Here is a 12,733-nt window from a genome sequence, read left to right on the forward strand (position 1 = left end):
AACCAAATCTTATATACCAGCGAAAAATGCCTCCATTCGAATTGATGTCCCAGTAGGACAAATAGCCACTGAAGCAAATTCACGCCAGAAGCGTGGCAGGGCGAAAAATGCCCCAATTCGAATTGATGTCCCAGTAGGACAAATAGCCACGGAAGTAAATACACGCCAGAAGCGTGGCAGGCCTGTCGGTTCCAAAGATAAAAATCCTCGAAAAAGAAAAGAGGTAAATACGATTCCTGTTGAAAAAAACATAGTAAAGACACCGGCAGTTGTCCAAAATTCTGATATAACGCCAGAAGACGTTCAGGTACCTCAAAATTGTGAAAATGACGAGATCTCGATAAATTATGTCTTTACAGGAGAGAAATGGGACCGAAATAAGACAATTGTCAATGAAATATTTGCATATAATGTGGCATTAGATATCATGCATGAAAGTAAGGATCTTGAGCCAAGATCAGTCGAAGAATGTCGACAAAGGAATGATTGGCCAAAATGGGAAGAAGCCATGAAGGCTGAATTAGACTCACTTGCAAAGCGTGAAGTCTTTGGACCTGTAGTCCATACACCTGAAGATGTAAAACCTGTTGGATATAAGTGGGTATTTGTGAGAAAACGAAATGAGAAAAATGAAGTTGTGCGCTATAAAGCCCGATTTGTGGCACAAGATTTTTCACAAAGGCCCGGTATAGATTATAAAGAAACGTATTCCCCTGTAGTGAATGCGATAACATTGCGTTATTTGGTCAGTTTATCTGCATATCATAAACTGCATATGCATTTAATGGATGTGGTAACAGCCTATTTGTACGGCTCATTAGATCGGGATATCTATATGAAAGTCCCTGAAGGACTAAAGATATCTAAACCATCTAGTGAATATTCGCAAGGGTTATACTCAGTCAAATTGTAAAGATCTTTATATGGTCTAAAGCAATCTGGACGAATGTGGTATAATTGTCTTACTGAGTATCTGGCCAAAAACGGTTTCAAGAATGATGATATATGCCCGTGTGTTTTCATAAAGAAAACTACATCTGGGTTCATTATAATTGCTGTGTACGTTGATGATTTAAATATCATTGGGACTCCTGAAGAGATTCCAACAATTATAAAAACTCTAAAAGAAGAGTTTGAGATGAAAGATCTTGGAAAGACTAAATTTTGTCTCGGCCTGCAGATCGAGCATACAAAAAATGGGATCTTTATTCATCAAACAACATACACAGAAAAGATCTTGAAGAGATTTTATATGGATAAGTCACATCCCTTGAGTACCCCAATGATCGTAAGATTTTCGGATGTGAAAAATGATCAATTCTGTCATAAGGAAGAGAATGAAGATATCCTTGGTCCTGAAGTACCATATCTTAGTGCCATTGGAGCGCTAATGTATCTTGCTAATAATACAATACCCGATATATCATTTGCTGTGAATTTACTAGCAAGATATAGTTCCTCTCCAACCAGAAGACATTGGAGTGGAATCAAACAAATCTTTCGATATCTTCATGGAACAGTTGATATGGGATTATTTTATCCCTATGGATCCAAGTCACAATTAGTTGGCTATGCAGATGCTGGATATTTGTCTGATCCACATAAAGGGAGATCTCAAACAGGATACCTATTCACATATGATGGTACAGCTATATCATGGAGGTCCACGAAACATACGATTGCAGCAACATCCTCTAATCATGCTGAAATACTAGCGATACATGAAGCTAGTCGCGAGTGTTTTTGGATGAGGAGTGTGATCCAATATATTCTGTCATCATGTGGACTGATTGATCATAAGATAGCTCCAACTATCCTGTTTGAAGATAATGCAGCATGTATTGCTCAACTTAAAGGCGGATACATCAAAGGCGATAGAACAAAGCATATTTCTCCCAAATTCTTCTTCAAAAACTACAAAAATCAGCACTTGGGTATCACTTTTTGAGTCTTCATATTTGCTTTCAATTCTCAAACTTTCAAGCCAAGTTCATTTTCAAGTCAACATTGTTATTACCGTAATAAACTTTTTCAACCATTTTTTCTATGCCCAAAATCTGTCCAAATAAATAAGTCATACCATCTCTTCTCACTAACCAGCAATTACTCTTCTCACATTATAATTCAGACATCCAGAAAATGGCTCATTGTGGTTGGATTTTGTCCTTGACCACCGAAGAACAGGACGACATGTACAGCTGCACCAGTTTGGCACCCACACTGACCTGCTTCGTGCTGGAGTTCTTGTCTAGTTTCCGTTGAATGATGACCGGTATGAGTTCCCTGTTTCTTGTCTAGTTTACGTCGAATGAGGACCAGTATGAGCTACCTGTTGTCTGACTCCCACCGCCTATCATGATTCCAGCACCCGAAGAAATGGGTAAAGAAGAAGAATGGGGTTAATTTGTGATTCAATAGGTTTACGGTTATAAATAGGGGTAGAGACTACATTGGGGCAGGAAAATTAGCCTGCCACGTCAGCTACCCTTACACTTTTCATTGTGGCAGTGGTTGTGCTGCATCTGCGGTCTGATAACTGACTCACTATTGAAAAAAGGGCATAAGGACCATTATAGTATTCAAAACTCAATCTAAGAGGTCAAAATAGTTCAATTAAAATCTTAGAAGTCAAATTGGTGTATGGATCCAACTTCAGAGAGCATTTTGGGAATTTAGTTTGTTAAATAGAAATAACAAGACCATATTTAAAAGAAAGAAAGAAGAGTGGTGCCAAAAATGGTTTTTAAGTTATATTTTGGTGCTATCTACGTATTTCTTTTTTTTTCCCGACAATGCTTGAAAATATTAAAAAGAGAGAATGAGAGAGAGAGAGAGAGAGAGAGAGAGAGAGAGAGAGAGTGGGTGGGAAACACAGTGGAGGGTAGTTTTAGGAATCCGATCAAAGATCCTAGAGTTTGGAATCGAGAAGAGTATCGACGATTGGAGACGGAGTCCTTTTCGATCTTCCTAGATAACCTTCCAGAGGACATCTCAAAGAGAGAACTGTTCAAGCTATTCAGTTGGACTGGACGTATAAACGACATATATCTTGCTCGAAAGCAAAAAAATGGTAGTTTGTACATCTTCGCGTTCATACGATACACCACGAGGGGAGGAGCTTTAAAGGCCATAACAGAGATGAATCGTATGAGACTGAGAGGTAAGGTTGTGTTTGTTGGGGAAGCAAAATACAGGAGACTGTCGCCTGCTGATGGCAAAAAGAAGATGCAGGAAGGAGGGATTATTCGACGAGAAAGTAGCCGACAGCCACAAAAGGAACGTGAAGATGTTCCAGTTCTCCCAGCTAGTAGTTCTAAGGATGTGAGAAAAGATAAGAAGATGATAGACCCACATGGGAACGGTTGGACAAAGAAGCTGGAAGTGGCTGTGGCGAAAGAGAACTTGAACTGGTTGCAGAAAAGCCTGATAGGTGGAACAACGACGGCCATTGACTTTGGGTTGCTACAGGATCTGATTGCTAAGAACTTCCCACAAGTTGTTCAGGTACGAGAATTGGGAGCTTACAAAGCCTTGCTGACATTTGACAGCATATTGAATGCTGAAGAGACGTACACGTTCAAAATGAATAGCCTGCTACGAATATTTCATAATGTATGGAGGTGGGACGAATCGGAGAAAAGTGAGTCTCGAAGAGTGTGGTTAGAATGCTACGGGGTTCCGTTACATATTTGGTCAGTGGATACTTTTAAGAAGATCGGAGGCCAATGGGGAGAGGTGGTTGGGTGTGATAAAGGGACGGAATCATGCGCCTCGTTTAGTGTCGGTCGTGTACTAATCGATACTTGTGTTATGGATGTGATCAATGAATGGGTTCATATCACTCTAGATACCAGTGGCTTCGACGTCTTGGTAAAAGAGGTGGGACAGGAAGTCTACAGTTCGCAATGTCAGTTGGAAAGAAGAGCGGATAAAGATGTGGCTTGTGTTCTCCAAAATAACGAAATAGTGAGAGCTCCTCGTGCTGATGATGCAAAGTCGCCGGACCCCACAAAGTTGGTCGGCTATGAAGATCAGGCAGCGTTAGTGGTTACGGGAAGGGTACGACGGGAAGAAGAAGATGAGGATAGATTAGTAAATTCAGAGTCAATTTTAAATGAATGGAGTTATGACCACTTAAAGCTCAATCAAAGAAATTCGGTTAAGAATCAGCAAATTTATGGCCATATTGATGGCTTGGCAGATTTCATGGGATTGGGAGATAGTAACGAAACAGACTCGGAACTCACAATTCCGTGGAGTTACACCTGCAACCATAATGGGCTAGGAAGAGGAAAGCCCAATGGAACATGTGTGAGAGAGGTAAGGGCAACAAAGCCCAACAAACATAAAGTAACCGTGTTGGGCCAAGGAGGCCCAAAATCCTCAACAGATTTGATGGGGAGGAACGGTTTTTGCTACGTTGGGCTGGAGCATGATCTTGTTGGTCGGGTCGGTCTAATCCAAGGAGTCCAGCATGCTTCCGCGGGTCGGGCCAGGCTGGTCCGAGAGATGGAATTGGTTCCTGCTGTTCCTGCTGCTCCAACTGCGTTGCTAGGGAAACCTCGCGTGATAGAGACAATGGGCAGCGAGATCGGAAAGAAGGAAGGGGGCGGAGGATGCGTCTTGCACGGTGCACGGGGTGAGGAACGGTGCACTGCGAGAGGGTTGGAAGAGGATGACCTGGGTGGATGGGACGGATCTGAGCGCGAGGAAGAAGAAGGGTGCTCTGCGCCTATCAGCCGGAAATCGTCGAGGCGGGGATTGGCTGAGGGCGAGGTCGCCCGGTTGACTGATGGGTGTGCGCCGGTTAGGGACGGCATCGCAGGAGGGATGGAGGTTACAGGAGGCGAGAAAGCGACAACGGCAGGGGCTTATGGGTTAGGAAAAAACGTTGGCAGGGAGGAGGGGGCTGTGATGAATCATGAGGAGATGCAACCGGTCGAGGGAGGGAACCGGCAGAGTGATAACGACTATCATGAAACAGTTGCTGGTAATAATGCAAGCACAATGAAGCCAGGATTGGGAATTAATTTGGCTAGTGACAGGGGTGAGCACGTTCAGAATGTGGAGGAGGGGTATGGTGATAGAGGTAATCATAAAGGGGAACAAACACACCTTAATGATGATGAGAGCAGCTGTCATGAGTATGCTAGTTTGAGTGAACAAATGCTGGAGAACCACAAGACATGGGAGCTAGCAAAAGAGTCTGGAGTAATGTTACTTGATGAAGAGGAAGACATTATGGCTATCCTCCAAGAACAGAACGAAGAGATTGCTCGAAAGAGAAGAGTGGCAAAACAGAAGGCTAAAGCAAGACGAAGCAGGCCGAAAAATCTCAAAAAGGTGTGTAATTATATTTCAAAATGATTATCAGTTCATGGAATATTAGGGGGTTAAGGGGTGAAGGGAAGTTGAAAATGGTAAAAGAACTCAAGAGAAAACATAGGTTGGATATGTTAGGTTTGGTAGAGACTAAAAGACAGCTAGTGACAAGGTTTGATGTATCAAAAATTTGGGGGAGTGAAAGTGCGGGAAGGGAATATGTGGAGTCTGTTGGTGCCTCTGGTGGTTTGTTATTAATGTGGGATGATGGTTTCTTTAACATACAAAATTGCTTTAAAGGTGAACGATGGCTGTGTGTTGAAGGGGTACTGTCAGAGAAGTCTGTTAACTGTGCATTTTTCTTGGTTTATGGGGCTCACACTAGAGATGAGAAACGTGTTGTGTGGGAGGAGCTGAGTTACATGGCTGGCTTATGTCCAGGCGCCTGTTGTTTTCTGGGGGACTTTAATGAGATTGCCCAAGTGGAAGAAAGGCGAGGGCTAGAAAGCTTACCTCTGTCGGCACAGGACTATAAGGTTTGGGTACATGACATGGGTTTGGTGGACCTGCCAATTTCAGACCGTAAGTTTACGTGGTTCAGAGGACAGTCATGTAGCCGTATTGACAGAGCTTTGGTTAGCTTGGAATGGCTTGAGGCATTCCCGGAGACTCGTTTGAGAGGTGGGTCACGGGGGTTGTCAGATCACTGTCCTATCATAGTGGAAGAGAAGAGACTAAGAGTTGGACCGAGGCCGTTTCGAAGTCTAGATTCGTGGTTTACTCATGAAGGGTTTCTAAGGATGGTCAAGGAGGAATGGAGAGGGCTGGGAGAGATACAATTCACCGATAAACTGAAGGCATTGACGGTTCCTTTGGGGAGATGGCACAGAGACAACTTTGGTGATATGGACAGGAAAATTTTGAAGTTCGAGGAAGAGATACAGAAGATTGATGACATGATTGGGAATGGGAACTATGATGAGACAGTGGAAGCAAGAAGGAAGGCGTTAGTTAAGTGCTGTGAGAAATGGTATGTGAGGAAAGAATTACATTGGAAGCAGATGTCAAGGTCGAGGCTTGCAAGGGACATGGATAAAAATACGAGATACTTTCATAACTTAGCTTCGGCGAGAAGGCGAAATAACAGGATTGATACATTAGCTATTAATAGAAGATTGATAAGGAATCAAGCTAGGATTAAAATTGCCATCAGGGAGTTTTACAAAGAGCTATATCATCAAGAGAGGTTCCCTGAGATGGGGTTCAGAGATGGTCTGGTGGAAAGGATCAGCGAGGAGGATTCTCTTGCACTAGAGGTGCTACCATCACCTGAGGAGATTAAAGAGGCAGTGTGGGATTGTGAATCGTCTAAGGCCCCAGGATGTGACGGGTACAACATGAACTTCATAAAGAAGTGTTGGAATGATATAGGGTCGGACTTCACGGCAGCGGTGTTGGGTTTCTTCCAATCTTCAAGGTTGCCGCCTGATGCTAATGTCACATGGGTGGCGTTGGCCCCCAAGTTCCCTGGTGCTAAGGAAATAAAAGATTTGCGCCCTATTAGTATGGTGGGGTGTGTATATAAGGTAATCTCGAAGATACTTGTTAGGAGAATGAGAGGGGTTATGCCAGGACTAGTGGGCGAGACACAGAGTGCTTTTGTAAAGGGTCGGAAGATTCATGACGGGGCTCTTATCGCATGTGAAACGGTTCAGTGGATCAAACAACGGAAGAGGAAAGCGGCAATAATAAAGTTGGATTTCCAGAAAGCATACGACAGAGTCAAGTGGAGTTTTGTAGACCTTGTATTGCAGAAGATGGGGTTTGGTCGAAGATGGAGGAGTTGGGTGATGGAGTGTATTAGCACATGCTCTATGTCAATGCTGATAAATGGTTCACCATCCAAGCCGTTCAAGATGGAAAGGGGCCTGAGACAAGGGGATCCTCTGTCCCCATTTCTCTTTGTACTTGTTGTTGATGTCCTGCATAGGATGATCGGAGAAGCTGTGAGAAACGGTCGCATATCACCGTTAATGGTTGGGAGAGATCATATTGAGCTGTCACACCTACAGTTTGCAGATGATACTGTTTTGTTCTGCCCGCCGGAGGAGGACACAATCAAAAACTACAGGAGGTTGCTTAGATGCTTCCAGTTGATGTCAGGTTTAAGCATTAACTTTGATAAATCCAGTTTGATTCCTGTTAACTGTGATGAACAGTGGATACAACGTATGTGCGGAGTATTGGGCTGTAAGCAAGCCAATCTACCTGTTAAATATCTCGGTATCATGCTAGGAGCAAACCCAAGGCTGGTGAAGACGTGGAAGCCAGTAATAGACAAAGTGGAGGAGAAGCTTAGTCTCTGGAAGGCCAAGATCCTCAATAAGGCCGGTAAGTTGGTACTTATCAAATCCGTGTTAAATAGCCTACTGGTTTATTATCTGAGCCTGTATAAGATGCCAAAGGTTGTTGCAGAGAAACTGATCTCCTTGCAGAAAAGATTTCTATGGAGTAAAGAGGATGGAAAGAGTAGTATGGCGTTGGTTAAATGGGAAGTGGTTCAGGCTCCTAAAAAGCTGGGCGGATTGGGGGTTGGGGATGCCATGATTCGGAACTCAGCCCTTCTGTTTAAATGGTGATGGAGGTTCTCTAGGGAGGAGTGTCCGTTGTGGAAGAAGGTTGTCTGTTCCTGTAACAACCTGAATCCAAATGAGCTCCTATCATCCCAAGAGCTACCTATCCGAGGAGGCCCGTGGAAGGATATTTGTCAGCTACAGTTTAAGAATCAAGAAGTCAGGCAGAAGATGATTACTGGGTTGTCCATGGAGGTGGGTGACGGAAGACGAACTCGGTTTTGCGAGGATGTCTGGATTCATGGAGGTTCTTTGAAAGACCGCTTTCCAAGGCTCTTCTCAGTTTCAAACCAAACAGGGTCAATGATAGGGGATTGTGGTTTTTGGGATGGGTTAGCTTGGATTTGGAATTTTCAGTGGAGGAGAGAATTATTTCAATGAGAATTGGATTTAGTGAACCAGCTTCACCACACTCTGAGGCTGGTTAAACTTGATCCTGGAAGAGAGGATAGAATTGTATGGAAGTATGATAAACAAGAAATTTTTTCTACTAACTCATTTGTGCAGTCCGATCTTCAAGGTTGCCGCCTGATGCTAATGTCACATGGGTGGCGTTGGCCCCCAAGTTCCCTGGTGCTAAGGAAATAAAAGATCTGCGCCCTATTAGTATGGTGGGGTGTGTATATAAGGTAATCTCGAAGATACTGGTTAGGAGAATGAGAGGGGTTATGCCAGGACTAGTGGGCGAGACACAGAGTGCTTTTGTAAAGGGTCGGAAGATTCATGACGGGGCTCTTATCGCATGTGAAACGGTTCAGTGGATCAAACAACGGAAGAGGAAAGCGGCAATAATAAAGCTGGTTGTCAGTTACAGTTCAAGAGTCAAGAAATCCGACAAAAGATGCTTACTGGGTTGTCTATGGAGGTGGGGGATGGGAGACGAACTCGATTTTGGGAGGATGTCTGGATTCATGGAGGTTCTCTGAAAGACCGCTTTCCAAGGCTATTCTCGGTTTCAAACCAAGCAGGATCAATGATAGGGGATTGTGGGTTTTGGGATGGGCTAGATTGGATATGGAATTTTCAGTGGAGGAGAGAATTGTTCCAATGGGAGTTGGATCTAGTAAACCAGCTTCACCTCACTCTGAGGCTGGTCAAACTTGATCTTGGGAGAGAGGATAGAGTTGTATGGAAGTATGATAAACAAGGAATTTTTTCTACTAACTCATTTGTGCAGGTGTTGCAGGTGGAAATGGCTCCAGAGGATATACATAGCTACAGCTTCACTAGGACCATTTGGAAAGGCCTTGTCCCACCCAGAGTAGAGTTGTTTGTCTGGTTTGTCCTGGTTGGCAGGGTTAATACAAAGGAGAGACTGAGTCGACTTGGGATCATTTCCCAACAAGATACTTTGTGTGTTTTATGTAACAGTAATGTAGAATGTATCCACCACCTATTTCTTGGTTGTAGCTTTGCTTGGCAGGTATGGTGTGCTTGGTTGTCATATGTTGGAATGCAGTGGGTTTGTCCAGGTGCAGTAAAAGACCACTTCCAGAGCTGGACTGAGAGTTCAAGTACAAAACAGGAGTGCAAGAGATGGATGGTATGTTTATGCGCGATCATCTGGAACTTATGGTTGGAACGGAACCGAAGGATTGTTCAGAACAAAGGAAAAGGAGTTGAGGAAATTATCAACATGTCTGCATTGAGCTATAAGGAGTGGTTAAGGGTTGACCCTTTCTGTTGTTGATGGCAATGCCGGAGATGACAAAGGGGTATATACAGTTCGTTTGTTCGGTCTATTTATTTTAGCTTTTAGTTTGGTTTTCTATGCTGCTGATACTTATGCTCCACTTGTTGTGTTGAGCTTTCATTCAAAAAAAATGCTTGAATTTGTTTTGTGTTAACTCAACTGTTTTTTATTTTCTTGCAACTCTTCGACTATTATTAGTCTGGTTTATGATGAACATATTAAATAATTAAAGCAATTACGAGGTTTAGGGTTTAACTTGGTAAAGAAACATTTAAAATCAGTGTCGGCCAAAGTTATCTTAGATTATATAGTAGATCTTCGTAGTAAGATGGAAAGTATTTCTTTTTTGGCCCAACTCAACAAAAACTTGGGTCCACCCACGATTCGACAGGTTAACGATCCGCTTATACGACAGTGTCTCTTGCGTGACAATTTCCTCAGCAAAGGTCTGGACAGCTAACAGAAATATTTAGACAAGTGAGTCAAAATGAAAAGGTGGAAAGAATATAAATTATTCTCCTCTTTGGTTGAAAGAATATAAATTACTAGATTTGATGGCAGGAAGTTAAAAAAACAAACATTGTGGGAAGAAAATACTATTTACACAAATCCTCTTAGTCAAATAGCAAGATAAAGCTGTGCTTGTAACATAACCATATGCAAAATCATATATTTACCCCATCACAATTCACAAGTGATGGATTACATGCAACTTATATAATGCTATGATTCTTTTCCATATATAAATATATCGAATGGTAAACCACAAAAAATACATTTAAATTATTTTGATATTGACAAAAATATCTTTAAATTGTTATCGAAAGAAATGTTCTCAAATAATTTTAAAATGTATAAAAAATATCCAATCATATACAAAGATCTGTTCTATTAATGAAAAGTGTGACGTTATTTATTTGTCAATATTAAAATTTTATTTATCACATAAAAATTTCTGTTTGTCACATTATTTTTCATTAAGGTAGAATGCATCCGTTTACATGTATTTTTGTAATATTTTTAAATAATTTAAAAATATTTAGTGATTATGTCCTTGTCTCCCTGCAAACACTGAAAAGCCAATTTGGCCACCGAAATTATCATCCTTCTTGAATCATAGTCTGACTGAATTCCAAGAGAAGGATCCACCAATTCACAAAACGCTCCCTTTTGAAACTTCCTTACAGCTACATTCGCCAACTTAACATCATCCCTTTCCCTGTTCATATCAACAGCCGGAAGCGACGATATTAACTCAACAAGAACCACTCCGAAACTGTACACATCACTCTTGTTTGTAAGCTGGTAGCACAGACGGTAGTCCGGGTCAACATAACCAGGGGTTCCACGTGGCGCCGTGGAGACATGTGTGACATCACTGGGGAACAATCTAGAAAGCCCAAAATCAGCAACCTTAACACCGAAGTTGTTGTCAAGGAGAATGTTGCTGGTTTTCACGTCACGGTGAATGATACCGCAAGCATGGAGATAAGCCAATGCACAAGCAGTTTCAATGGCGATTTTCATTCTCACCGGCCAGGTCAATGTGCTTGACTTTGTTGTGTCACCGCGGAGATGATAACTGAGAGTTCCATTAGGGATGTATTCATACACAAGGAGTAGCTCACGAGAATGACGTGAAGTGCAGCCATAGAGGGATACGAGATTCCTATGGCGCAAGCGTGTGAGGATCTGAATCTCGTTGATGAATGATTCAACTGGCTTGTAGTTACGCTCGAATAGGCGTTTCACTGCAACTTCTCGTCCATCTCTAAGCTTTCCTGGTTAATTATCATGGATCAAATTGTAGGTTAAGACTTTAAGAGTAAAGCTCATTTTATTTACTCAAATTCAAAGGTGAGATTTTAATTAATCGAAAAATGGTCCTCTAAAGTTAATTTTGTAATTCAATTTAGAGCCTGTTTAGATGGGTTCGTAAGTGATTTTTTTTACTTTTAACTTATGAAAAGGTGTAATATTAATGTCTGGTACAATTTTCAAAACAAAATTGCAATTTTCTAAAGAGCTATTTTAGTGTTTAAGGAGAAGTTAAAAAAAATGATTTCCCTTATAATAAAAAGTTTTTTATCACTTTTCTCTTAAAATAAGTATTTTTAGAACTAAAAAAACAAATACAAAATAACTTATTTATAAACTACTTTTAATATAAATATTTATTGTTTAAACTATTTCTTCGTAAGTAACTTAATTAAGTTGTTCACTGGGCCTTAGTCTTTTAATTTCAATTTATCCAAAGGGTCTCCAAATTTTATTTTGTGACTCAATTTGTAAACCAAATTTGATGATATCACTCGTGGTCTCGTTCATTTTAAAAGATATATTTTTAACATAATAAATAATTAAAAAATATTTTTATTATTGTAATTTATTAAAAATTTAAATATTTTATGTTTTCTATAAAAATTAATTTTATTGGTAATCTGAGAATGTGTATTTAGGATACATAATTAAATCCTAATAGTAATAGTGATTGATGGAGTAAATTAAGTTGTGACATCAAATTTGAGGCAATGAATTGAGTTAATTACAAATTGACCGATGAAATTGAGTTAAATTTGGAAGATCATGCATGAAAAGAGAAATCAAATTCGGACTCTACTTAAACAAGACGAAAATTGGTCTAGGCTCTATGATTGTGTTGTACACTTGTTAACAGGAAAGTTCCCCTTTTTATATACCAGATAACAATCAATTTAGTCCATAAGTTTTGCTCAGACTAAATTTTAGTCAATACTCAATAGACAAGTTGGCTCTTGATCTTGAAAGCTTATCGATAGCCTCCAAATTTATTTTGTGAAACTAGTCTTTTTTTTTTATTATTATTTTATAAAAGATAGGAGATTCGAATTCGCAACCTCGCAACCTCTTAATTGAATATGAGAAAATTATGCCATTTAAATTATAATTCAATGCCAAACTAGTCTTATTGTTACTTGCCACTTAACACCACAATCAGAAGCTTATGATGACATTCTTTTTAGGTATGCTAGTCAATCAATAAACGACGTTGTTTAAGAATAAATTTGATCTTATAGTTTTTACACCGGATAATCAATTTCGTGCC

At 40.7% G+C, this 12,733-nt stretch overlaps 1 protein-coding gene across 1 annotated transcript in view; it reads right to left on the reverse strand.

The window, feature by feature from the left end:
- LOC107640918 (LEAF RUST 10 DISEASE-RESISTANCE LOCUS RECEPTOR-LIKE PROTEIN KINASE-like 1.1) overlaps positions 10,678-12,733 on the reverse strand; it is a 4,613-nt gene continuing 2,557 nt past the window's right edge. Inside the window, exon 4 of the mRNA XM_016344422.2 lies at positions 10,678-11,429. Coding sequence (XP_016199908.1) covers positions 10,678-11,429 — 752 coding nt within the window. The remainder of the gene's footprint in view (positions 11,430-12,733) is intronic.

Source organism: Arachis ipaensis, chromosome B05 (genome assembly GCF_000816755.2).
Source record: "Arachis ipaensis cultivar K30076 chromosome B05, Araip1.1, whole genome shotgun sequence".
Taxonomy (NCBI): Eukaryota; Viridiplantae; Streptophyta; class Magnoliopsida; order Fabales; family Fabaceae; genus Arachis; species Arachis ipaensis.